Source organism: Eulemur rufifrons, chromosome 28 (assembly GCF_041146395.1).
Source record: "Eulemur rufifrons isolate Redbay chromosome 28, OSU_ERuf_1, whole genome shotgun sequence".
Taxonomy (NCBI): domain Eukaryota; kingdom Metazoa; phylum Chordata; class Mammalia; order Primates; family Lemuridae; genus Eulemur; species Eulemur rufifrons.
The window spans coordinates 70917116-70943732 of NC_091010.1; the positions used below are offsets into that span (position 1 = coordinate 70917116).

The 26617-nt window shown below is 60.8% G+C and overlaps 1 protein-coding gene across 1 annotated transcript in view; it reads left to right on the plus strand.

The window, feature by feature from the left end:
- INPP5A (inositol polyphosphate-5-phosphatase A) overlaps nt 1–26617 on the plus strand; it is a 170683-nt gene that overhangs the window by 115233 nt on the left and 28833 nt on the right. The window contains exons 7-9 of the mRNA XM_069460100.1: nt 2054–2106; nt 3274–3393; nt 18410–18494. Coding sequence (XP_069316201.1) covers nt 2054–2106; nt 3274–3393; nt 18410–18494 — 258 coding nt within the window. The remainder of the gene's footprint in view (nt 1–2053; nt 2107–3273; nt 3394–18409; nt 18495–26617) is intronic.

Here is a 26617-nt window from a genome sequence, read left to right on the forward strand (position 1 = left end):
TGCCGTCCTTTAGATGACGCCCGTGTCCGCCGTCCGGCTGCGGCTGCGGGCGGGCGTCCTACCAGCCGGGCCGGGCAGAGACTTCCCATGTGCCGTGAGGGGTGCGCCCCCACCCGTGACATAGGTCCCGTCGGTGAAAGCCCCTCTGGGAGCAGAGGAGCCACCAGCGTCCCACCTGGCATCTCCCAGGGTGCCCGGCGCGGGCCTCAGAGGGCGGTCGGGGCCCAGCGAGTGTCAGAGCCAGACGGGGTGAAGCGCTCGGCCAGACGTCGGCCCCCCACACTCTGCGTCCACCTGTGACAGCCCAGGCAACGCACACCTGCACCTGGCTGCTGCGGGGCAGCGAGGGGGTCTGTGGCGGAGCCCCAGGACTGCTGTGTGTGCCCCCCAGACGCAGCCCGTCCCCGGCCTGCAGGGAGGACGGCTGCGGGCGTTTCGGGGAGGGGCGTTCGGCTGAGCCGAGGAGCAGCCTCTGAGAAAGTCACCTGCACCTTCTGCTGGCCTCGGGGTGGGTTCCTTTGTCCCCACCAGGACTGGCCCCAGGTGCTCAGGACTTGGCCAGGAGGGGGAGCAAGTGGCCAAAACGAGGGTGCCGGGAGGGCGGCTTTTTAAGCCCTGATCTGTTTGTATTAAATGAAGAAGTGAGGTGACAGCCACTGAGTGCCTGGGACCGTGTCCCTGGACCCTGCTTTCATGCAGGGAGCACACCTCGCACTCCACTCTGGGCCCCCAGGCCGTCCCCCCACCGTCCCTCCGCTGCCGTCCCCTGGGCCTGGCAGCCCTGCCCTGGGGGGGCTCTCGGGGGCAGGCCATTCCCTGCAAAGTCCCGGAGGCCGTGCCCACCTCCTCCCGCGGCCTGCCCGGGGGGTTTCAGGGGTGCTCGGCAGGCGCCCCCTTCCCAGAGCTGCTGAGGCTGTGCAGCTGCCTGTTCTGTGTGGCTGTTTAAGTCAAAATCCGGGTAAAGCAGAGTTTAGAATTCAGTCATTTGGTCGCAGGCTTTGTGCTCGGTGTCGGGCAGCGCCGGCCGCAGCCCCTGCGCTCTGCACCTGGCCTCCCTCGCAGCAGGAGCAGCAGTGGAGAGAGGGCGCAGCCACCTCGGTCCCCGCAGCCTGTAGCCGTGGACAGGGCCCCGCGCCTCCTCCTGCCTCCGGCCCTTCTGAAGCCGTTTCTTCCTCCTCCAGGAGCTGGCCGGGGGCAGCGTGGCACGGGGGCCCTTCTCGCAGACCCTGGAGGAAGCGCCTGGAGGGGACACCGGCCTTCTCGAGTCTGAGTCCTTTTCTGTTCACAGGCCGACCCCTGGTGCTGCTGTGACAAAGCACTTTAGGCTGCGCAATTTATAAACAATAGAAACTTACTTCTCACGGTTGGGGGTGGGGGGGGGAGTCCAGGTTCAAGGTGCCGGAGCTTCGTCTGCCGAGGGCCTGGCTCTGCCCTTCTCAGGTGGCGCCTGTGGCTGCGTCCCCAGGGAAGGACCGTGCGTCCTCGCGTGTGGGGGGCGGGAGGGCGAGAGGGCCGAGCACTGGGCAGGCCCCTGGTGTGAGGCCTTAATCCCTCGTGGCCCGGCCACGTCACCCTGTAAAGGCCCCGCCTGTCACTACTGACGCCCGGTTAAGTCTCTGCCTCCGGCCTGGGGCAGGTTCAGACCGTGATTCGGCTCCGCGTTGGGCGGGTCTGTTGCCAAGGCCCCGGCTCGCCAGCGGGGGACTCCTCACCACTGTGGGCGCAAACCAGCCGCCGGGGGGCCTTGCTGGGAGCTTCTCCGGGTCGGCCGCGGGGTCCGCGCTCCCCTGGGCGCTGGCCGAGCCCCTGCAGGCACCGGGCCTTCCCCGAGGGGCTCCACGGAGAGCGGGCCGCCATTTTTCTTGGCAGCGTGAGCAGAAGTGTAAGCATTCTGTGTGTCACACGTGAGCGTGTCAGCGCTCTTCGGCAGAGAACCTTAAATGCTGGAAGATTAAGCCTGGTTTTCCTATTTCTAAAGCACCTCATTTGCCTCCTTGGGTGGCAGGAGCCACGTGCGTCCCTCTGCTCATCGGTGCACCTGTCTGTCTTTCAGTGCAAATGGTCCAGGAAGGGCTTCATCCGGACGAGGTGGTGCATCGCTGACTGGTACGTTGTCCCCTGTCTGTCTCCGCTCTGGGAACCTCAGTGGTCTTCGTCCCGTGTACTCGCACAAGTGGCGCACGGCGCGCGTCTGCTCGGAGGCCCTGCTGACTCGGCACGGGGACCCGGCTGCCCCTGCCCCCCTCGCTCTGGCCTTTCCTGTTCACGGTGGGGCCGACGCCGCGGTGCCGTCCCCGGCCGTCAGGCGTCAGGCACTCAGCCCGGATGCGCAGCCACGGTCCCAGGCCACGTCCCACACCCAAGCGTGAGAGTTGCGCTCGCCAGAGCCCCATGTAGCAAGCGCCGCACAGTGAGACACGTAGCACGGCCCGGTGGCCTGTGCCGTCACAGTCTGAGCACAGACAGCGGCCGTGCCTGGCCAGGCTGTCCCCGGCTGGGCTTCCTGCTCTGCACCTGCCTGTCCTGCGTGGTCAGGTGGGTCAGACACGTGTGACCCGGCTTCCCAGCGTGGTTTCCGGGGCTCCTGGCCTGCGCCTCGGGTGTCTGAATCTCGCCTGTGCACCGTTTCTGTTCTCCACGGCTGTGCTGCGCGAGGTGTCTGCTGCCGTGGGACAGATCACCCCAGACCGAGCAGCTCTTAAGAAACAGGCACCGAGCAGGTCACAGTTTCCGCAGCTCAGGATCGGGGGTGGCTCGGCGGTGGCTCGGCAGGCTCTGGCCCCCCTGGAGCCCGGGGACCCACTTCCAAACTCACCCTCGGGCTGTGGGGGAGGACTCGTCACTCAGACGGGGCATCCCCAGGGATCGAGGACCCCAGAGAGTGAGGGGGACATGGTGCCCGAGACGGAGCCGTCACCCTGCGACCCACACCCTGCCACCCTGGCCCTTGGTCACAGCGACCAGCCCTGGCTCTGTGGGGCCATGCAGGGCGTGGACGGCCAGGCGGGGTCAGCGGGTTACCCTGGGGGCTGGAGGGGATGGCCGGCCTGCACTCTGTGCCTCCTGCTGATGGCAGAGGGGCGAGGGGACGCCGGCATCTCCAGCAGAGGCAGTGCGGGGGCGGAGGGGCCCTGCAGGCCTGGGGCCTCCGGCCTCGCGGGAGGACAGGTGGGTGGCAGGTGCCTGGGCTCAGGCAGCTCCACACTGAGGAGGCTGGCGCCGGCCCCGCCCTCCTGGAACCCCCTGGTGACAAGTCCTTCTCTCCTGCTGCAGTGCCTTCGATCTGGTGAACATCCACCTCTTCCACGATGCTTCCAACTTGGTCGCCTGGGAAACCAGCCCTTCGGTGTACTCCGGCATCCGGCACAAGGCCCTGGGCTACGTGCTGGACAGGTAGGTGCCAGAGCTGTCGCCCTCCTGCCAGCCCCGACTGGAAAGGGCCGTGGCGCGTCCTTTGAAGCCCCTTTCTGGGCTGTGTCTCCAACTTGCCAGCGGCGCTCACACATGCTGCCCCGTTGGGCCGTGGAGTCCCCGGGTCCGTGCGCAGGTGGCGGCGCCCTCACCCGACAGACCTGGACGAGGACGGCTTCGCTTGTCCCCTGACCTTCCGTGGGAGAGATAAAAAAATTGTGCTGCGGGGAGCTGGGACAGGGTCTGACGGATTCTGGTGGTTTCCTCCTGCCGTGGGCTCAAACGTGGACTCCCCCGAGCTCTCCACGGGCTGTGGCGGTGCCGTCCCAGGGCGGCTGGGCTGGGGACTCGCCACCTTTGCACGACCCCTGCCTGAGTGGGGTCGGCCCCAAGGCGCCTGCTGCCCGTCACAGCTCTGTCCCCTCCCAGCGCCGTCCCCTCGACGTCAGGCCAGGCCAGGCCTTGCCTCCTGACCCGGGGCTGTGGGCCACCGCAGGGACTGCCAGAGCTTGGGCTCCCGCCTCCTCCTGGCTCCTCCTCCCACCCAGGGCTCCAGGCCACGCTGTCCCTCTGTCTGTGGCATCTGGGACGTCTCCTGTGACCTCTGCCTTCTGGGAGGGACACCTGTTATGGGCCGTGCCCAGCCTGGGCACTCGGAGTCTGGGCTCGCCCTCTGCCTGTCCCAGCAGCGTCCCCACAGCCGGAAGGACGGCGAACAGTCAAGGGGCTGCAGCAGCCTCTGCCGCAGGTGTAGGACAGACGGTTCTGGCCCAGGGTGGGCTCTGACTCCCGCCCACCCCCCACCCCCCCCCGCCCCTGTGTGCAGGGACCTGGTGCAGCTCCGCCCTCCAGGACCCCCTGTGACGTCCTGGCCAGACCCCGACCTCTGCTTCGCAGGCGCCACCCTCCCTCCGGGCTGGGTGGGCACCTGCCGCTCAGGGGACGGGAGGAAGCTCGGTCCCCATGGAGAGCAGCCGTCAGCAGGCCCCTGAGTTGTACGGGCCGCCTGTGTCCGGCACCATCACATGCTCGCAGGCGGGGGGTGGGGAGAGTCCTGTGAGAGGTGACTCCTGGCCACTGTGTGGGGCACGTTCCCGCCCAGCAAGGCCAGGGACCCCGTGTTCTGACGGTCCCTGAGTCAGGTCCCTGAGTGGGCCTGTCTCCGAGAACGGTGCGTGTGCATGGCGTCTGAGCACGTGTGAGCGTGTGCATGTGTGCGTGTGTGTGCGCGTGTGTGTGCGCGAGTGTGTGTGCGTGCATGTGCTGAGGAGCAGGGGGAAGGCTGAGCTCTCCTGCCTGTTGGTGCCACCGCAGGACAGAGCTGGAGCCGGCGGGGCCTTTGCTCTCCGGAGCGCCGCTCCCTCCACCCGTGTCTGTGGGGGCACAGCCTGGCCGTGGCCCGCGTGGGCTCCCCGCCTGCTCCCCGTGCTCGTCCTGGCGTCCTCACAGGGAGCTGAGAGGGGGTTCCCATCCCTGCGCTGCCGTCAGCCAGGCCTGAGGCTGCTGGTTCACCTTGGTGGCCAAGCGACCCCCATCCCAGGAGGAGCAGGCTGAGCCCGAGGGCCCTGAGCTCTGGGCCTGTCCCCGTCTGCCGTGAGGAGCTCCTGGTGCTGGCCGCCCCGCCAGGGCCTTGCAGGGGAGACAGGAGTAGGGGACCTGCCCGCGGGGCCCGGCCCTCACCCTGCACGGCTGCACCCCCCTCGGGGGCCTCCCCAGGGCCTGTCCCTGACAGTGCCTGACGACTGCCTGTGACCATGGGACCCGCCCTGGGTGCCCTCCCAGGACAGGGAATTGGCTGGCCAGGGAGCCAGGGCCTTGCCATCCGCCTGTCCAGAGTGGCTCCTCCTGCCCGTGTGTCCCCTCCTTTGAGGCACCAAGTTCCTCAGGGACCCCCGTGGAGAGGAGGGGTTGAGGGTGGGCTGCCGTACTGTGCCGTCTTGGCGACGTGGTTAGGTTGTGTGTGTGGTGTGGCATTAACATGTGTCACTGCGTCAAACTGCCAAGCCTCCGTGGCCTCCAAGAAAGCGGCCTTTGGGCTGGGGGCCGCTTTCCTGCGTCTCTGCGTTCCCATGAATGGCTTGTGTGGCGCGCTCAGCCAGCCGCAGATCCGGACCTCCGCGGTGCGGGCCGGCGCCGGCACAAAGGGGAGGTCTGCAGGAGTGGGGAGTGACGGCCCTTTCATCGGCTGCTAACCTTTGGCAGCCACCAGCAGACTGCATTCTGCCGCGCCGATGGGGGAGGACAATGCCGCGCTGGCCCTTTGAATGGACGCTGCCACCAACAGTGCTGCTATTCACAGCGTGGGGCTGCCGCGAGCCCGGACACGGTGCCTCGGACACAGGGGGACAGCAGGAAGGCTGCCGGGGGGACCTGCCTCTTCCCGTGCAGTCTCCCCGTGACGTTCCCTCAGAGCTGCCGGAGCCTGTGGCGTCACAGCCGGGAGTCGGGGGCAGGCGGCCTTGGAGCCCTGTCCCCAGGAGGGAGCACCCTGTGCTGGAACCACGGCGCCCGGAACTGTCTTTGCAGTTCTTTAAAGTGAAAGTGCTCCAGAATAAACTGGTTAGTAAGAGAGCTCAGAGACTACTCTCTGTGAGTTTCCCTCTGCAGAAGCTTGTGAGCGCCCACCAGCCGCAGCGGGAGCCGCGGAGCAGCCACCGCACGGCTCCTCTGGGCTCACCCTCAGCACCGTCTTCGTGTTCTCTGTGCAACTATGAGTTTTGTGCTACGAATCTCTTGTTACAAAAAGTTAAAAAAGACGACTCCCTGATTGATGCAGAGTGCCAGGCCCAGGGGAGTCTTGGAGCCAGGCTGGTTTGGGAGGGTCTGGGCGAGGTGTCCGAGCACCTGTGTCAGGGCCGGGGTCCCGGGACGGCCCTGGCCTCAGGCAGACCCTGCCACGCTGGGCAAGGCCGGCACTCACACCACTGCCCGCCGCCCTCCGTGTGGCCCTGGAGGCACTTAGCACTTGGCACACGTTGCGGGCAGACTGGGTCCCTCTCCCAGACACGCAGGTCAGCCCCTGGGGGCATCCGGAGGGATTAAGCCAGGATCTGCACCGGCCTTCCTGGGCGCCAACCCTGAAACGTCTGAAATCTTCCCGAGCTTTCGGCCCGTGAAATGAGATTTTTTTCCCTAAGTGACAGGGCTCTTCTGTCTCCCTTTGAAATGCGGCCTGGCCTAGTTCAGCGGAAACATTTTTACATCACAACTGTGAAATCTTGGCATAAAGCGCCCCTTTGTCCCCCATTATTTTCTCACAAATACAGTCCATTGTCACAGTGCTGAAGTTAATTTGATCAACATTGGGACATTTAACTTTTATGTCCAGTCAAAAGAGTTGTTTCATGCTCATTTTGGGCATTCAAAGGAAATGATTGCCAGAAAAATAATGTTCCCCTGAACAATCGGGAGCAATTAGTTTCCCAGGGAGAGGCGCTGTGACGCCGACGCCCCCAGCCCCGCTTTGTGGCTTTGTGGACGGTCATCCGTCAGCTGTCAGGCCGCTCAAAGACCCTCCGATCTAAACGTTTCTCTTTAGGCCGTTCCCAGAACTCGCCTCCCTGTTCAGCAGCAAAAGAAAAACCTCTGCGTCTCCAGGCAGAGGCAAACTTGGTGCTAAAGATCTAGGTCATTCCGGAACACTCTGGCCGCAGGGCTGTGTCTGGCGCTTGCTTTGTGGCTCTGTGTTCGGAGGGCAGGTTGCAGGCGCCTTTGCTGCCGTGCACACGTCCCAGTCGGGCGTCCTCGCCACCTGGACGCCTCGGAGTGGTCGTGTGCGCGTCTGGAGCCCACCCTGGTCCCTCGTGGAGCCCCCTGAAGCGCACCTGACACTCAGGGTGGCACAGGCCAGCGCCCTCTGCCGCTCCACAGCAGAAGCCTCCGGGCCCGCGCCAGCGTTGCCACGGCGTTGGTCGGCCGCACTCCGGTTCGGGCGAGTCACGTCCGGTGTCAGTCCCGGCAGGTGTTCGCTGTGCCGTACGTCTCAGTGATCGATGGAATTCGCATTAATAATATTTATCTTATTGAAAACTGTTTGGAGCATCCAGACCGGTATGGAAGGCCGTGGTGATGACGTCACCACCTACACTCGTTCTGCCATGTTTGCCCTTTGATAAGAACTAAGCCGTGGCGGCACGGTGCCCCTGCGTCCTCCGCCCTCAACCCTTCCTTGCCCCCCTTGCTGTCCCCGGTTGAGGGCCTGTCATTCCTTTGCACCTTTCTGTCCCCTTGTTCCACGAGCATGTTCATTTCTATGCTTTTACTATGTGTTATTACGCTTGTGTGTGTAATTTATCTTTTTACATACGCAAGCGTCCATTAGCAACCTGCTTCAGCTTTATGTGGGCGGCGCCCAGCTGAGCACCCCCGTCTCCAGCCCCCGTCTCTGCTGCTGCTGCGTGGTGCCGCTCGCTGGCCCCCCTTCCCCGCAGCCCTCCCCTGCGGCCCCGGCCTCCCTGTGCCCCCGCTGCCTTGACACGCCTTGGCTGGTTCTCAGTTTCTCACTGACAGGCAGGACGGCGTCTCCAGCCCCCGAGCCTCACCCACACCCGGCCACACCCGGCCGGTCTGGGGGGCGGGGGGCAGTTTGTGCTTTGCCAACACCAGTGAGGGTGGGCATCGGTTCATGTGTCCACCCGTGTCTGGAGTGTCAGGGGCGGCTGAGCCCCTGAGTTCCGCTGTTGTTTTTTCTGCCAGGTCCCTGAGGAATGAAGCGGCCACCAGAGGCCGAGGTGCTTCTGTGCTGCACATGGTTTCTGTGGTTTACGGTGGTGCCCAAGTGGAGTTTGAGAGGTGGTTCCCAGTATGTGGAAAAAACATACTTAAATTGTGGTGTTATGTTCAGAATACATGGGAGTAGTAACTGCTAGAGGAAGGCCCGAGGGTGCCCCGCAGCGGAGTGTCCCCAGTGGGTGCTCCGTACCTGCTCCCTCTGCCAACATTTCCGAGGGGGTGGCCGGTGCTGGGAAGGGGAGGCTGCTGGCCGGCTGCTGAGGCCAGGCGAGCTCAGGCTTGGTCAGCTCAGGCTGCCCCGACAAGGTGCCGTGGCTGGGGACACAACAGCAGAGGCTTGTTTCTCGCGGTTCTGGAGGGTTGAGTCCGCGGTCATGGTGCCGGCCTGGCCGGGTCTGGTGAGTGCTCCTTCTCGGGCTGCCCACGATGGCCCTGCCCTCTCGCTGGGTGGAGGGAGGGAAAGTGTGCTCTGCGGCTCTTTTCCTGCTTTACGAGGACACCAGTCTCCTGGGTGAGGGCCCCACCCTCGTGCCCACCGGCACTTGAGGGCAGCTTGCTGGGAGGACAGGTGGAGAACTCGAGGAAGTCTCAGGGCAGTAGCCCGGGGTCAGCAGGCCGGTCAAGGAGACCCTTGAGTGTGGAAGTTGCTGGGACTTGGCGTCCAGCTGAGCTGCTACAGGGTGTGCCAGGTGTCTGTGCCAACCCAAAGCTAACCCTGGTGCCTTCAGCACATTCTGCCTTTTTGCCTTTGCAGGTGACCGTCTTTCCTTGGTGGCTGCCTCACTGTGCCTTAGACAAGCCGTCTCACCACGGGGTCTGTGGGGTCAGGGGCTCCGCCCTGCAGCTCAGGCTTCAGGAGGGCAGCACACAGGGTGGGATGAAAAGTGAAGTCATGAAAAATAGTCTGTCGGTTTCTAGGAAGGTGAAAATCAACTGGTTGGTGTATTTATTTGGGGGAGGCAAGTTTATTTAAAATGGCTTAAATACATCTACAATGAAGCATTCAGTTAGATATTATATTTTAAGAGAAACTTTTAAGTGATTAAATAACTCTAAAATATGTTGGGTAGTTTTAGTAATTTATATTGTTGATATTATTGCTATTTAAAATTGTTTGACCAAAGCACATAATCTCTACCATTGCTGAGAACCTGACTTTAGTCAATTCCCAATCATGCACAAACTATGCCTTTAAAAGAACAGTGCTTCAACATACACACATCAATAAACATGACTCACCACATAAACAGAAGCAAAAACAAAGACCATAGGATCACCTCAATAAATGCAGAAAAAGCATTCAACAAAATCCAGCACCTTTCATGATAAAAACCCCTTAACAAACTAGGCATAAAGGGAACATACCTCAAAATAATAAAAGCCATATATCACAGACCCACAGCCAACATCATACTGAATGGGGAAAAGTTGAAAGCATTCATCCTAAGAACTGGACCAAGACAAGGATGCCCATTGTCACCACTTCTATTCAACATAGAGCTGGATGTCCTAGCTAGAGCAATCAGACAAGAGAAAGAAATAAAGGGCATCCAAATTGGGAAAGAGGAGGTCAAATTATCACTTTTCACTGACAATATGATCTTGTATCTAGAAAATTCCAAAGATTCCACCAAAAGACTCCTGAATTGATAAATAAACTCAGCAAAGTCTCAGGTTACAAAATCAATGTACGCAAATCAGTAGTATTTTTATACACTAATAGCAATCAAGCTGAGAGTCAAATCAAAGACTCAATACCACTCATAATAGCTACAAAGAAAGTAAAATACCTAGGAATATACTTAGCCAAGGACGTGAAAGATCTCTACAAAGAGAACTATGAAACACTGAGGAAAGAAATCACAGGATGACACAAACAAGTGGAAAAACATATCATGCTCATGGGTTGGTCGAATAAACATTGTGAAAATGTTCATACTGCCCAAAGTGATTTACAGATTCAATGCAATCCCTGTCAAAATACCAATGTCATGTTTCACAGACCTAGAAAAAATAATTCTACACTTCATTTGGAACCAAGCAATCCTAAGCAGAAAGAACCAATCGGGAAGCATCACATTACCAGACTTCAAAGTACACTGCAAGGCTATAGTAACCAAACAGCATGCTACTGGCATAAAAGGAGACACATAGACCAATGGAACAGAATAGAGAACCTGAAATAAAACCATCTACCTACAATCAGCTGGTCTTCGGCAAAGCACACAGCAGCACTCTGCGGAAAGGAAGCCCTATTCCATAATGGTGCTGGGAAAGCGGGACGGCCACATGCAGAAGAATGGAACGGGACCCTGCCTCTCGCCCTATACAAAATTAATTCAAGATTAATTACGAGCTTAAATGTAAGTCATGAAACCATAAAAATTCTAGAAGAAAACATAGGAAAACTCTTCTAGACATCGGCCTGGGCAAAGAATTTATGACTAAGATCCCAAAGGCAGATATAACAGCAACAGAACTAAATAAATGGGACTTGATTAAATTAAAAGGCTTTCTGTACAGCAAAGGAAACAATCAACAGAGCAAGGAGACAACCTACAGAATGGGAGAAAATATTTGCAAGCTATGCGTCCAGTAAAGGGCTAGTAACTGGAACCTACAGAGAACTCAAACAGATCAGCAAAAACCCCCAGAAAATCCCATTAAAAAGTGGGCAAAAGACATGAACAGCAGTTTTTCAAAAGAAAATAGACATGCAGCCAACAAACATATGAAAATATGCTCAACATCACTCATCTTTGTGGAAATGCAAATTAAAACCACAATGAGATATCACCTGTCAGAATGGCCATTATCAAAAAGTCAAAAAACAGTAGGTGCTGGCGTGGATGCAGAGAGAAAATAACACTTATATGCTGTTGGTGGGATTGCAAATTAGTACAGGCTCTATGGAAAACAGCATGGAGAGTCCTCAAAGAAATAAATGTAGACATAGCATTCGATCCAGCAATCCCACTACTGGGTATCTACCCAAAGGAAAAGAAGTTATCTTATAAAAAAAAAAATCTGTACTCAGATGTTTATTGCAGCACAATTCACAATCACAAAGATGTGGAATCAACCTAAGTGCCCGTCAGTTCATGAGTGGGTGAAGAAAATGTGATGTGTGTACACCACAGAGTACTACTCAGCCATGAAAAGGAAAGAAATAATGTCTTTGCAGCAACTTGGGTAGAACTGGAGACCATTAGCCTAAGTGAAGTGTCTCAGGAATGGGAAACAAACACCACGTGTTCTCACTAATAATTGGGAGCTGCAGGATGGGCACACGTGGGCACAAAGAGACGTAAAGGACATTGGAATCCAAGAAGGAGGGGGTGGGAGGGGGCGAGGGGCAAACACCTGCCTGTGTGTGCAGTGAACACGGTCCTGGTGATGGGCACACTAAGCCCCCACTTACGCGTTGTAAAAGGCATCTATGTGACAAAAGCTTTTGTACCCCCTTAATATTTTGAAATCAACAAATAGGCCGGGCGCGGTGGCTCACGCCTGTAATCCTAGCACTCTGGGAGGCCGAGGCGGGTGGATTGCTCAAGGTCAGGAGTTCGAGACCAGCCTGAGCGAGACCTCGTCTCTACTAAAAATAGAAAGACATTATATGGACAACTAAAAATCTATATAGAAAAAATTAGCCGGGCATGGTGGTGCATGCCTGTAGTCCCAGCTACTTGGGAGGCTGAGGCAGGAGGATCGCTTAAGCCGAGGAGTCTGAGGTTGCTGTGAGCTAAGCTGACGCCACGGCACTCACTCTAGCCTGGGCAACAGAGTGAGACTCTGTCTCAACAAAAAAAAAAAAAAAAAAGAAATCAACAAATAATTGAAAGTACAGGGCTGAAGATTGTAGCATAGCTTTCAATGGCTAAAAAATAAAAAAGGAGAGAGAGAAAACCCATCTTTTCCACGTGTCAGAATCGCTGGCCGTCTGTGGCTGAATCTCCCGGCCTGTTCACAGGCCAGACCACGTCAGCTCCTCACGCGCAGCACAGACGTGGTCCCGGCCACGTCTGCCGCCCCTGCGGCCCAGCGGGCTGCCCAGTTGCCCCCCGGCTCCTGCCCTGTCTGCCGAGACCCTCCCAGGGCTCCGAGGCACAGGCAGCCCCGCTCTGCGTTCCCGCTGCCACGGCAGGGAAGCGCCGCCATTGGGATTGTCATTTCTGCATCTGTGGCCCTGTCCCCAAGTCTCCATTCCAACCCGCGGGGTCCCGGGCACCCTGGCCGTGCCCGTGTGAGGGAGGAGGCCCCGCGCCCGGCTCTGTCACGTGAGGACGCTGCCTGTCAAAGCACAGACACCATTTTCAAGGCCTAAAAAATTGATTTTATGGCTCTTCTTGTAATTCTCTTTCTGAATTAGGCACATGATATTGATGTGGGCCTACGTTTTAATCATAATAGCCACTGACAAGGTAATTAATTTTAAAACAACTCCTTTTTCCCCGGCTCCAAATGGCACTATATTGAAATTAAAAGTGAGCTCCGTGAGGGCAGCAAGCCGGGCACTCAGGTGATTGCTTGGGCCCGTGACAGCCCCTTCATCTTGCCTCGCGACCTTTCGCGGCGGCTCGTGTTATTAATTGGCTCAGGCTCTTACTCAGGAAGAGCAGGGCAGGGAAAGCATGATAACGTTTAGGTTTTCAATGATGGTCTGGCGGGATGCTGGACACACCGGCGAAAGCGCGTCACCAGTTCATCACAGCCCCCCTGGCGTGTCACCCGGTGGCTTTCTCTGGAGGAGCGCTGGCGGGGCCTGGGCAGCGGCCGTCCCTGCGAGGGGTAGCAGCCCAGACCCCCGTAGAGCGAGGAAAGGCCCAGGAGTAGCCTTCTCTCCCTGTCCCTCTCTCTCTAAACTCTGAAACTTTTTAAAGTTTGTTCAGTCAGATGTTAAAACGGAAATGCAGGGCTGGGCACAGCGGCTCACACCTCTCATCCCAGCACTGTGGGCGGCCGAGGCGGGAGGACGCTTGAGCCCAGGAGTCCGAGGCTGCGGTGAGCTACAGTGACGCCACCGCACTCCAGCCTGGGTGACAGAGCAAGACCCTGTTTCTAGAAAACAAAACAAAAAGCTGAAATCTGTTAGTTTTTAAGAAAGGAATGGAATTTGCGTTTAATTGGCCAAATGGTCACTTGCTTCAGTGATTCTCCCTTAACGTGTCACCGTGTGCATCTCCTTGCCATTCGTGTCCGTCCCTGGGGAGTCACAACAGCCGAGCTTGCTGTCCCCCAGGATCCGCCCGTCACGTGTGATCACGCAGAGTCGCTGGCACGTGGGAACCTGCCGTGCCGTCCCGCAAGCGCCTTGCCAGGTGTCGCACTCGGATCCACGTGCTTTGGGCTCCTGTGGGCCGGGAACGAGGCAGCGACTCGCAGTGGCTCCACACGGCCTCGGACCCTCCGACGGCAGAAACGTGACGCGCGTCCCTTTGTCCGGCCCGGAGCTTGGGCCTGGAGTCGCGTGTCCTGCTGCAATGGGTGAATTCTTCAAAACGGAGCTTTAACCTAAATGTGTTTGGCTCAAGGAACAGTTAAGACTTGCTGAGCCGTGTTCACGCCCTCCCTGCCTACAGCGGACCCTCGCTGGTCGGCCCCGGCCCGCGTGCCCACCCAGAGGGAATTCCGGGTGATGGTTGGCTTTATGTGTGTGATATGTGCACACGCCCCACGTATGTGACGCACGGCTTTTGACACGTGTCTGCGGTCGCTTGTGGCATGGTTAGGTTCACCTTCGCGCTCACTGGTGTCACGTGAAGCCTGAGTGACGCTGAGAGGACAGCGGTGGGCTTCGTCTGCTAGTCCAGACGTTCTCAGCACTTTCTACGCTGAACTTTTGTGGGCGTAGGGGCCCCCTGTTCCTGACACGCGGACGTCGACAGGTCGGGAAAGCCTGGAGCCTGCAGCTGTCTTGGCGGGTCAAGGTCCCCGCCCGGGAGTTGGCGGCTCTCCTGCCCGCTCAGCGCGAGGTCAGGCTGGGGTTCGCTGTGGTTTGGCTTTTCTGTAAAAAGTAAAAAGAAAGAAAAGAAAACAGAGCAGAGTTAGGCCGAGTGCTCTGGCCAGGAAGAGGCGTGTGATGCCAACTGACCTCTCCGACCCGCACCTCGCCCACGACCCCAGACTGGCGGTGTCCCCGTCCCCGCGTTCCTCTGGGTCTGGCCTGGCTGTTGCAGGACAGTCGTGTGAGCAGAGCAACGCCCCCGCCCGCCCCGCCCCGCACGGTCTCCGTGGAGCTGCCCTGGGGCTGCGCAGGGGAGGTGAGGAGGGAGCTCACAGAGGGTCCCGGGGCCTGGCCTGAGCCCCCGCTGCCCCCGGCGTGCGGACGCACGTGGCCCTTGGCCCCTCAGCCACCCACAGGTGTCTCGCTGCCGAGGCTCCAGAGGCAAAGCCCCGGGATCGGGGCCGCAGCTGGGCTGAGTGGACAGGTCCGTGCGCTGCGTGGGGAGCCCAGGGCGAGGGGAGGGTGAAGGCCACAGCCAGCGAGATGCTGCGCCCAGGCGGGAGGGCAGCCGGTGAGCGCCGCGGGGGACAGAGCCGCTGCCATCGGGGCTCAACAGGCAGGGCGCGTTTCCACGGGGGTCCCGTCTGTCTCTGTGGGGCACCAAGCCCCCTCGGGACACCCGTGCGGTGTCCTCGGCGGCAGTGGCTGGCTGTGCCCTCTGCAGGGTGGGGCTCTCCCACAAGCGGACGTCACTTCCCTGCCAGAAATCAGGCAGGATACTGAGCCGTGAATGGTACCCGTCGTGGTTTTCTAAAAAGAGCAATGGGACACAGTGACCCCGTTCCCCGGTGCCTGTGGTCCTGGGGTGGCTCAGGCAGCACCTCTGGAGTTGGGGACACTGAAGGGCGTCACCCTCAGCTGGTGGAGCCGGAGCACCTCGTAAAAGCAAAGCGCATCACCGTCTTCCCTTCCCCACTGGGGCTGTGGTGCGCGTGGCCCGGACCCCAATCTCCATGAGATGGACCACAAAGGACCGAGACCCCCAATCCTCGTCAGATAGAAGCCCGCTAGGACTGACCCCCCTATCCTCGTCAGATAGAAGCCCGCTAGGACCGAGACCCCCAATCCTCGTCAGGTAGAAGCCCCCTAGGACCGAGACCCCCAATCCTCGTCAGATAGAAGCCCCCTAGGACCGAGACCCCCAATCCTCGTCAGATAGAAGCCCCTTAGGACTGAGACTCCCAATCCTCGTCAGGTAGAAGCCCACTAGGACTGACCCCCCTGATCCTCGTCAGGTAGAAGCCCCCTAGGACCGAGACCCCTGATCCTCGTCAGATAGAAGCCCCCTAGGACTGACCCCCCCCAATCCTCGTCAGATAGAAGCCCCCTAGGACCGAGACCCCCGATCCTCGTCAGATAGAAGCCCCCTCAGACCGAGACCCCCGATCCTCGTCAGATAGAAGCCCCCTCGGACCGAGACCCCCGATCCTCATCAGATAGAAGCCCCCTCGGACCGAGACCCCCGATCCTCGTCAGATAGAAGCCCCCTCGGACCGAGACCCCCGATCCTCATCAGATAGAAGCCCCCTCGGACCGAGACCCCTGATCCTCGTCAGATAGAAGCCCCCTCGGACCGAGACCCCCGATCCTCATCAGATAGAAGCCCCCTCGGACCGAGACCCCTGATCCTCGTCAGATAGAAGCCCCCTCGGACCGAGACCCCCGATCCTCATCAGATAGAAGCCCCCTAGGACTGACCCCCCCGATCCTCGTCAGATAGAAGCCCCCTAGGACCGAGACCCCAGTGTGCGTCAGATAGAAGATCTCAAAGCCCCTGAAGCAAGTGTCTTGTCGGGACTTGTACGATCTTTCAAGGAGCCAACACGTGTTTTCTGCAGGTTTTGTTTTTCTTCTAAAGACGTCTAACAGTAGATAATAAATATTTTCTAAAGGTAGTTTTGATGCGTTCTGCTGAAAGGCCGTGAGCTGCCTGGGGGCAGGGCCCTGTCCCCCCACCGCGAGGCCCTGAGTGAGGGGGTGAGAAATTAGGAGGAGGCCGGGGGGGTCCCGAACAGGCAAGGACCCCACCCCGGCCACCCTTCCTCTGCAGAAAGGCTTAGTTTTAACACAAGTTAGTGAGGTTACTGGCCATCTGCATTAGTAGTAACAGTTTTTTCAAACATGTCTCTTCTCTTCAAATTAATGTTGAAGTTAAATTAATGTTAAAATTGAAATTTCCTTCAATTAAAAAAGAAAAAGATTTTTTGTGGGATTTGGCAAGAAGATATGGTAATTAATTTGCAAAGGGAATTTGAAAATAGCCGAAACTATGTTTAAAAGAATTGTCAACAAGAAGGGCTTCCCTATGAAAAGTCACATTCATCGAAACAAAGGCCTGCAGAAAGGACAGACGGTCTCGACGAGACCTGCCGTTGGGACTCTGGTGTCATGTCACCAACTTGGTGGGAGGAGGGTTGAACATTTAATACATGGTGCGGATCAATCGACCGTCCACCTGGGAAATCAATAAAACGTAGATCCCTGCTCCACACTGTAATTCCAGACGGATTAACGGATAACCCTAAAAACTCCCCCGTGCGGGTAAGGGAGGAGGGGGCTGTGGGCGCCGGGCGGGTGTGACGGGAGGACGGACCGTCTGACAGCAGCCCTGAGGGGTTTCCTTCCAGAACGTGCAGGGACGCGGCTGGAGAGCCCCCCGGAAGAGGCCGTGAGCCAGTGAGCGCGCGGGAAGTGCGGATTCAGCCCCGCGTAGGAGCCTCGGCCTCACCGCAGCTGCGGGGACACAAGGCAGAAATGAGCCCACTCTGTCGCAACGGTGTGGACTGCCAGCTGCTCCAGCCTCCCTTCCCCCAGCCCAGAAGCTTCCGGAAGGTGCAGAGTGGGACAGTGGCTGTGGCAGCTTCGTTCCTCAGGGCGCTGTGCCTTAGAAGCCGCCGTAGGGGACGCTCGGAACAGGCTGCAGAAACCTGCTCGTCCGTCAGCCCCTGATCTCGAGCCAGGGAGTCGGGTTGGAAGAGGCCGCGCCGTGAGCGCGGGCTGCACCTGGCACCCTGTCCCCAGCTATGGGCAGTTGCGGTGCCCAAGCACAGTGCCCGCCCCAGGGCTGGTGCTCACCAGCTCTCGGACAGCAGCGCGTAGGTGTCCGGAGCCGGAATCGCAAGGCTGAGCAGCTGGCGCATTGGGGCTCCTTGATTGCTCAGTAGAAGTTTGGGAGTTCATCTAATTGAGAGATTTCCTGGCTTTTGCCTGGGCAATAGCATTAAAAACAGAACCAAGAAGCACAGTCCATCCTAAATCAGTGCTGGGGAAGGCGCCCTGGGAGCTGCCTGCCCCGAGAGCCACCCAGGCCGCGTCACGGCAGACGGCGCCAGGGAGGCGGGGCTGGCGGGGGACGGGCTCTGGCAGCAGGAACTTCCCACAGGTCACGTTTCCGGCCCCCGATGGCCTCGTGAGCAGGTTCCGTGTTGCCGATGGTTGCGTCCTGCCTGCAGGTTTGAAGTACCTGGCACCTCACTCTGCCTGGAAGCCGGGCGCTCGTCAGCCGTGTTGCCGCGGGCTGGGGCCAGCGGGGTTTGGGGGAGCGAGGGAGGCCTGCCGGTCTCCACGACGGCCGTGTCTGCCAGGGAAACCGCTGCACGGGGTCCCTCGTGGACAGTCGCCGTGTGGGTGTTTGGGGGGAAAATCTTTATGGAATGGGTTGTGATTGAGTTAAATACGTAGAAAATGTTTTTGAGGAATACTTTCAGCAGTTCATAGCTAGAACATGCACACACACACACATGCACATATGTGTGCAGCCGCCACTACTTTGCGACTTTGCAACGTCCAGGTGGGTGCCAGGACAAGGCAGAGCCTGTGGACACATGGTGCGGCCCGGGCAGCGCTGGCCTTGGCATGTGCGGTGCCTCCTGCCTCACTGGACACGCCCGTCGGCTGCTCCGCGTTTGCTCACGGGCGCCCCGCCCGGCCCTCTGTCCTCCGCAGGGCCACGGCTCCCACCGTGGGTCCCTGCCGTGGCCCAGGGTGAGGACACGGGAGACTGGGCCACGCCTCGCCCTCCGCGCCTCGGGCAGCACACGTGTGTCCATGTTGGAGAGAGCTGAGCGCTGTGTGGTGGCCGTGCGTCGGTGATGGTCTCTGTGCTAAGTTCTGGGGCCACAAAGCAGCAATCTCGTGGTTTCCTGCGGTGGGAGATGGCGGGTGTGTGGCGGGTGCGTGGCGGGTGCGTGGCGGACACGCTGTGGCCGTGTGGGCGGAGAGCATCTGCACACCATGACCTCGGTCTCCCTCTCTCCCCAGAATCATCGATCAGCGGTTCGAGAAAGCGTCCTACTTCGTGTTCGGCGACTTCAACTTCCGGCTGGACGCCAAGTCTGTGGTGGAGGTAGGTGCGGTTCCCGCTCGGCCGGCCGTGCGCCGCAGCCCGCGCGGAGAAGGGTGGGAGGAGGGACGTCCCGCACAGGCGGCTCCGCTGTCCTCAGCCTCCCTGGTCATGTTTCTTAGGGCAAAAACTCAGATAAATAAACATCTTTTACTGTCAGCAGAGGGGTCTTGGCTGGAGTCCCAGGTGAGCTGGAGCCGCTGCGTCAGGCCGCGCGGTGGTGCCCGCAGGCTCCGACGCCCCAGCCGGCCCCTCGCGCCCGCGGGGCTGACGGCCTGCCGAGCTGCTGTCGTCCGGCTGCGTTTCAGTGTTTCCCCATCGAACGCGCGAGGCCTGTGAACGCTCGTTTGTGACCCCGTGCAGACCGGTGCCTCTGTTGGACGTGTTGAGTCGCGGTCGTCTGGTGACCTTTGGGAGCTCAGAGCTCGTGTGTGGCGCCGGGGTGTGCGCACGGGCCTCGGGTGACGGTGCAGCCGCAGACCACAGCCGGGGCCGGCAGCTTGGCCCCAGGGCCAGATTCGTGTGACGGGGTCACAGAGTGGGGAGCAGGGCCTGTGGCAGGGACACGAGGGCTGGCTCTCCTCTGTGGGGAGGCCCCGGCACGGGGGCGCTGGAACCTCGAGGCCGAGGGCGCTCGCACCTGCAGGCTGTCCCCGCCTGGCTCTCGTGTGACCCGGGCAAGGGTAGAGGCCGAAACGTGAACGTGTGACCCTGTACCGGGAGGGCGCAGCTGTGGTGGAGCACGGGGAGGTGGCAGTCAGTGGCCGCGTCGACTTCCCCACAGCAGCGTCAGCCACAAGCACCGTCTCAAGCTGACCTTCGTCCTGCGTGGCCGAGTGTTCCATGTGGACAGAGCTGAGCAGGCTGTTGCTGGTTCTGGCGTCCCTTTGGCCGAGCGTGCAGTGAAATCTCCTGTGTTTAATGGTGACAGCACCTCGCGGAGCGAGGCTGCACCCGTGCGTGTAAACATTTGGCTGTGCAGGTGGTTTTCCTGAATGTTCCATGACTCCTAGCAGAGACCTCGATTCACCGCCCGTGGTGAGGCCACAGGCACCTCTGCGCAGGGGAGGCCACAGGGCACGTGTGGTTTCACAGACAGACCAATTCCACTGGGGACCCTAAAACCCTTTATTCACTCTGCGGGTTCCTTTCTGCCCTGAGGGCTGCGGAGCTACCAGTGTGACAACGGGTCCCGCAGACGCTGGCCCCTCGAGAGCTGGAGACCATGTCTGTCCTCACTGAATCTCTGTCCCCACATCTGAGGTGGCTCAGGACACGAGCGAGGCCCAGGGCTGCAGAGACGGGCCCTCGCCGAGGTCTCCTGTGCTCATCCTGAGCCCCTGGGGTGCACGAGCCACGCTGTCACCAGATCTGAACCTCCCAGGCCTGGAATTCTGCACACGGTCACTTCTGACTCGTCGCTTGGGGACCAGTGGCCCCGCCGTGCACAGAATGGCTCCTCCCACCTGGAGCCCCCGGCCTGACGGCGCAGCCGGCGGAGGAAGCGAAGAGCCCTGGAGGGACAGCGCGAGCGCCAGCGACCAGGAAAGGTCAGGGGCTTCCAGAGTGGCCTTTCCTCCCCACAGAACAAATGTCATGAGAAAGGCCGCCGCATCCTCACTCGGGTCAGAGCTGCCGCCAGGGAGCGTCTGGGCTGCCCGCGGGCGAGAGTCTCGGAGCCGCCGAGCCGTGAGGTGCCCGCGTGGGTGGGGAAGACACAGCTGGAGCAGGGGGGCTTCGCTTTCTCCCCAAGGGGAAACGCGGGCGCCCTGCCCTGAGTCTGGACGTGGTGCGACGACAGGCCCAGGCTGTGCGGCACTTTCCCTCTGGCTGAGCAGCTCCCGCTGCTTCCCCAGGCGGCTGCCACAGCAGCTGGGACGCAGGACGTCTCTGAAGGCCCCGAGGCGGGTTGCTCCTCAGGACCACGCGGGCAGGTGGCAGCCTGGGGTCCTGCCTTGGGCCCAGCACAGGAAGCGTCTTCCCCTCCGCCCCAGCTCGGGGGCTTGAGACTGTCCTCGTCGCACCACCGCTGCTTGCATGCCTGGCTGACAAGAACCCCGACCAGCGAGGAGCCAGATTGTAAATGTCATCTCCACTCCAACTGCACACGCCACGTGGCCAGTGCCAGCCTGCTGGGCAGAGCAGTCTAGAAAAGGTTTAGTGCAAGCGCAGGTGTCGGGAGGCATCCCACCCAGCCCGCTCCGCGCCGCGCCCCGTCCGTCTCGGAGCCACAGCCCCAAGGCGGGCCAGGCGTGGGGTCTCCGGCAGCCCCCCTCCTAAGGCACGGGCGGCGCGGCGTGGTCTGCCCTGCAGATTCCCGTGGAAGAGAGGGCCCGGGCTTCCTGGGTGGGAGGAGAGAACACAGGTCAGAAGACGCTCACGAGAGTCACTGGTGTGTGACCCCCGGTCTCAGATGCAGTTGTTTCTGAGCAAAAGGTCGTGCTCCTGTGGCCCCATGGGCAGCGTGAGGTGTGACGGAGCGGAAGAGGCCACACGGGCTGCACGTCCTGGAGGCTCCGGCTGCGGCAGCCGGGCACTGGGGCGCCGCCGGTCCGCGCTCAGCTCCGGGAGGGAGAGTGCATCGCAGGCGGAGGGGCTTTCCTCATTTGCAGAACACACTGCGGTCACGTGACTAGCGGCAGCAGGAAATCCGGGTGCGCTGTGATGGTTCCCCAGGGCTGTGGTGAAAAATCCACGTCTAGTCTGCAAAATGTCTCTGGGAGCTGTCTGGAAGTAGACAGGTGTTGGTGCGAAGGTCTGGGAGTTGTCTGGAATCGGACAAGAGTTGGCGCGAAGGTCTCTGGGAGTTGTCTGGAATCGGACAAGAGTTGGCGCGAAGGTCTCTGGGAGTTGTCTGGAACCGGACAAGAGTTGGCGCAAAGGTCTCTGGGAGTTGTCTGGAAGTGGACAAGAGTTGGCGCGAAGGTCCCTGGGAGTTGTCTGGAATCGGACAAGAGTTGGCACGAAGGTCTCTGGGAGTTGTCTGGAAGTGGACAAGAGTTGGTGCGAAGGTCTCTGGGAGTTGTCTGGAAGTGGACAAGAGTTGGCGCGAAGGTCTCTGGGAGTTGTCTGGAAGTGGACAAGAGTTGGTGCGAAGGTCTCTGGGAGTTGTCTGGAATTGGACAAGAGTTGACGCGAAGGTCTCTGGGAGTTGTCTGGAATCGGACAAGAGTTGGCGCGAAGGTCTCTGGGAGTTGTCTGGAATCGGACAAGAGTTGGCGCGACGGTCTCTGGGAGTTGTCTGGAAGTGGACAAGAGTTGGCGCAAAGGTCCCTGGGAGTTGTCTGGAATCGGACAAGAGTTGGCGCGAAGGTCCCTGGGAGTTGTCTGGAATCGGACAAGAGTTGGCGCGAAGGTCCCTGGGAGTTGTCTGGAATCGGACAAGAGTTGGCGCGAAGGTCTCTGGGAGTTGTCTGGAAGTGGACAGGTGTTGGCGCCACCCGGGTGAGGCCCAGCCCCCAGTGGCGGTGCAGGTTTCCAGGAGCAGAGGCAGCCACGGAGCAGGCGTGGCCACGTGGACACCTGGCCACCCTGGACGCCTCCTGACATGGGCTGTTCCCGCAGCGGCTGGGTCCTGGTGTCTGGTGCCCTCGTGCTCGAGAAACCCGAGGCTGTTCTGTCCAGTGTTGCTCTGGCCCCTGCGAAGGAGCCTGAGGAAGAGCAATACTTTTCAACTTGATTTTTTGCTCAATGAATAAGCAGACGTGTCTAACATCGACGCATTAATTTTTGGAGGATTTTTATGCCCACGTGGCTCTTTAGAACCTGTGGATAGACGGTGTTCCTTTGACAAACACACTTGTAATTACATTTGCACTCAGTTTACCGTGCAAGCAAAGCAAACCTCGTGGGAAATAGAAACGTGGTTTTTAGTGCAGTTTCCTTGGGGCTGCTCAGTCCAGCGGGGGCTGTGCCTCTGCAGGTGAAGACCACGCTCCCTCGGGCCCTCAGCGCACGGTCCTCGGCTGCTCACGGCAGCCCCGTGGCATGCGAGTCAGGGCTGCCACAGGGACTTCCTTGGGGAAGGAAGGCGGGTTTGCCGGGGGTGGCGGGTTTGCCCGGGGTGGCGGGTTTGCCGGGGGTGGCGGGTTTGCCCGGCGTCACCCTGCAGGCCCCGCCAGCCTGAAGAGGGACTGCTGAGTCCTGGGCCTCCCCTGCTCCCCCTGGCTGGACTTCCTGTTCTGTCCCAGGCCCCTGAGGAACCACTTTGTTGTGAGTATCTGACGTATTTGGATGCCCTTCTTGGGAGCCTTTGCGTTTTAAAGGAGAGGGATTATTTGGAGGCAGAGGCAGCCATTCCCCTGCGATTTTGGTGTTGGCGGAAGGCCTGCAGGGGTGGGAGACATGTCCTGTAGGGTTCTCAGACAGTGCTAGGGGCTGGGCGGGGAGGGGGACAGGCTCCCCCTTTGCTCTTGGCAGGACTTTATGTGGGGACGAGAGAAAGGCTGTGGGCCTGGGAGGTGCAGCCTGGGCAGGCTCCTCGGAGGAGGCTGTGCAGATGTGGGCAGGGCCTCCTTGGTCCCAGAGGGCTCGGAAGTGTCTTTGCTCCTCAGCCGTGCGGAGAAGGTGCAGCCTCACACACCTGCCTTCTGCCCCTGAGCCTCCTTTCAGGAGCAGCGAGGGTCAGAGTGGGAGCCGCGCCCGACCGCAGGCGTCCCCGCGCTGGCCTGGGCCTGGCTCTGGCTCCGGTCTCGGGCCCTTCCCTTCCCTCCGCTCTCTCCGTCTCGGGACGCCAGGACAGGCGCCCTGTAGGCCGGCTCCTCGGAGACCACCCCCAGCCTCAGCCCTGTGTTCCTGGGGACGTCTGTGCCCTCGGCTGGGGTGGGTCACCCCACAGGTCGTTTTCCGATTGCCTGAGGTCAGGGTGGAGATGGGAAGAAGGTGTGCTTGTCACAGGTAGAGCATCTTGCCAGACGGTATGTTCTGGAAATGCAGGCCTGGCGGCTGGCTGGCAGGCCAGTGCTCTGGGGCAGGGTAGGTACTGTCCTCTCCAGGTGACTGTCCTCTCGAGAATAAAGGTAGAGGCTGATTTTTACTATTTGTGTGAAGCCACAACTTGCTGTGGTTTCATCGTTGATTCCCCCAGGGCAGCCCCCAAACCCTCCCTTGGTCCTGGGCGGGTGGAGGGTCCCCACGGCGTCCGGGGAGCAGCCCAGGTTGCTCCGGGCTCTCGGCAGCCCACTCCATGTCCCCGCTGTCACCGCTGGGAAGACTCGTCAGGGGTCAGTGAAATGCACGGGATGCAGAGAGGTGAGGGAGCCACGGTGGGTTCAGCGTGGCGTTGCGGCCCTGCTGCGGGGCTGCGTGCCCCTGGGAATGGCCAGGCCGCACTCCCTGCCGGCGGGACCTGCTGGAACTCTTGTGGAGGGAGGTTGCAGGGGCCGGTGGGCGGAGCCCGGCCCAGCGCCAGCCTGTGAAAGGGGCTCTGTGTGTGGGGACTGGAGGGGCCCTGTCCCCAAGCAGGCAGCGTCCCATGTTTCAGATGCAAATTAATGCAGCGCTGGCAGAGCGGAGCTGGGAGGAAGGCGCTGTGCTCAGGCTCCGCGCTGCGTAAGCCGTGATTAAAACGCGCACAAATTAAACACAGTTACCGTCACTGCCCAACAGGGCCCTGCGTCCTCTCACTAATTAATAACGTCGCCTCCGGCCCGTCCCTGCCGCTGGGACTGCTGAGCGAGTGTGTTTTATGCCTCGTGTGGTGGCAACTGGCAGCTGGGGCACTCAGCTGGCCGTGGTGACAAGGAGTGACAGCAGCGCCAGGCGCGCCCGTCTCCGCGTGGCCCGGCTTCACGCACACCTGCCGTCCGTCACTCCGCGACAGTGACAGTGATGGATGCGTGCTTGGAGGCCGGCGGCTGCTTTTAGAAACCAGTTGCCGACTCCTGACAGGTACACGCTCAGGTGCCAGACGGGCCTGCCGGGCAGCGGGCCCCGTGAGGGCCGCTGGCGTCCCAGGAGCCGTCCTCGGAGAGAGACTGGGGAGAGGAGACACCCCGAGGGGGCAGAGGATGGCAGCGTACGCCCCGCACGTCACGCACACGGTCCCGGGAGCACCGTGCCAGCACGGGTGGCCGAGTTCAAGCTGCCCGCCGTGTGGGCCCCTGCCCAGACTGCACACGGCCCTGGCGTCCAGCCCCTTCCCTCTGGGGAGGACGGTGACATCATACCTGGTCATCGCCCTGGACAGCCCCAGCCCTTCAGCTTCAGGGGAAGCGGGACTTGGGTTGGGTGCCAGACACCTTGCTGAGCCGACACCTCCCTGCCCGTCTGCACACGGGCCGCTCAGGCCACTCTCTCGGGGGGACGCAGGAGGGGCAGGCAGGGCACAGCAGGTGCCAGCCCCAGGCGTGTGTGTGGGTCTGTGGATTCCGGAAGCTGAACGCCCTGGTGGCCGGACTCCCTGGTCTCCCCTGTGCCCACTGTGGCCTCAGCCTGGCCCGGCCTCAGGAGCCTGCGTGACATGGGTTCTGCCCGTGCCACCGCCGTGAGCAGTGGGTGTCAGGAGCCTAGGGCCTGGCCTGGCGCTGGGAGCGCAGCCGTGTGCCGGAGCCGGACGGGAGGGGTGGCCCACGCCGACTCCCGCAGAGTGGGGCCTCCGCGGAAGCCTTAGCGTGACCTCCCGATGTCACGGGCGCAGGTGCGTGTGCGGCCTGTCCCCTTGGCCCACTGTTGGCAAACGTTGGTCCTCAAGTTTTTCATCTCACACTGGGGCCCAGGGTGGAGAGGGGCCCTGCACAGCCAGCGGCACGGCTCCCGCCACGACCCAGCAGCGCCGGGGGCCTCGGGGTCAGCGGGGGCCACCTCCTCCCACGCTCCAGCTCCCCCGGCCACGCACGGGTGCACGCACGGCTGTCACCGCCCGAGGACGGGTCTCAGGCTGCCGGGGCTGCGTGCGGCACTGCTCAACTCCCTGCTGCTCTAGCGTCTGGGTTTAAAATGACAGTGGCAGCAACAATGATTAATCTAAATCATAAAACTCATTTTTAAATTACTGCCTTTACAAAAAGGCTTCTGTTTGAGTTCTTTCCACGTGGGCCCTGTTCTCTCCACCAGAAGAGCAGACGCTGTACTGAATGGTAGTGACGGCTTTGATGATTTGGGGCTCAGAATTTAGGGCATTTTCTTCCAGGGTGTTCACAAAGTGAATGTGAGCCAGTATTTCCAACTAGTGGGCTGATGTCAGAAATAATTATTCCCACTTGATAGGAAAGAAGGCAAAATAGTGTGTGTCCCTGGCGCTCTGTTAGAGGAGCCCGGTGTTTGGATTCGCTAGTGATCAATTCGTACTAGTTCTGTTCCCCTCATCTGTAATGTGTTTTTCTGTATCTTTTTTTTTACAAGCTCATCTTTTATTTTAAAATTGCTTTCTGCCTGTCCTTAGGGTCAACACAACCCATGGGGAAGTCAGGGCACAGGACAGGTCTTCCATGCCAGGCCTGGTGGGCTGCCGGACCCCCACCTGCCACGCAGGGAGCCCCACCCAGCCCCGGTGTGTGTCCCCACTGCCACCTCACACAGCTGCGAGGAGCGAGCTGGGGGCCCTGGGGGGGGGCAGGGTCTGTGCTCTGCCTCTGTCCCCTTCCCCGCCCCGCAGAAGCAGCCCCAGGGTGCAGGGGGGCAGAGGGGGCCGGGACACCGCGGGGGGCAGAGGGGGCCGGGACACCGCGGGGGGCAGAGGGGGCCGGGACACCGCGGGGGGCAGAGGGGGCCGGGACACCGCGGGGGCCGAGGGTGCCGGGACACCGCGGGGGGCAGCGGGTGCCGGGACACCGCGGGGGGCAGAGGGTGCCGGGACACCGCGGGGGGCAGAGGGTGCCGGGACACCGCGGGGGGCAGAGGGTGCCGGGACACCGCGGGGGGCAGCGGGTGCCGGGACACCGCGGGGGACAGAGGGTGCCGGACACCGTGGGGGCAGAGGGGGCCGGACACCGCGGGGGCAGAGGGGGCCGGGACACCGCGGGGGCAGAGGGGGCCGGGACACCGCGGGGGGCAGAGGGTGCCAGGACACCGCTGCGCAGGCCTGAGAAGGGCCCCAGCCGCTTCCTGCTGGAGAAGCGAGTCGCGCCCTCCCCGGTGTGAGCGCAAGTGGCCGCCGCGCCCTCTCCCCTGCCAGGGAGCAGCCTGGG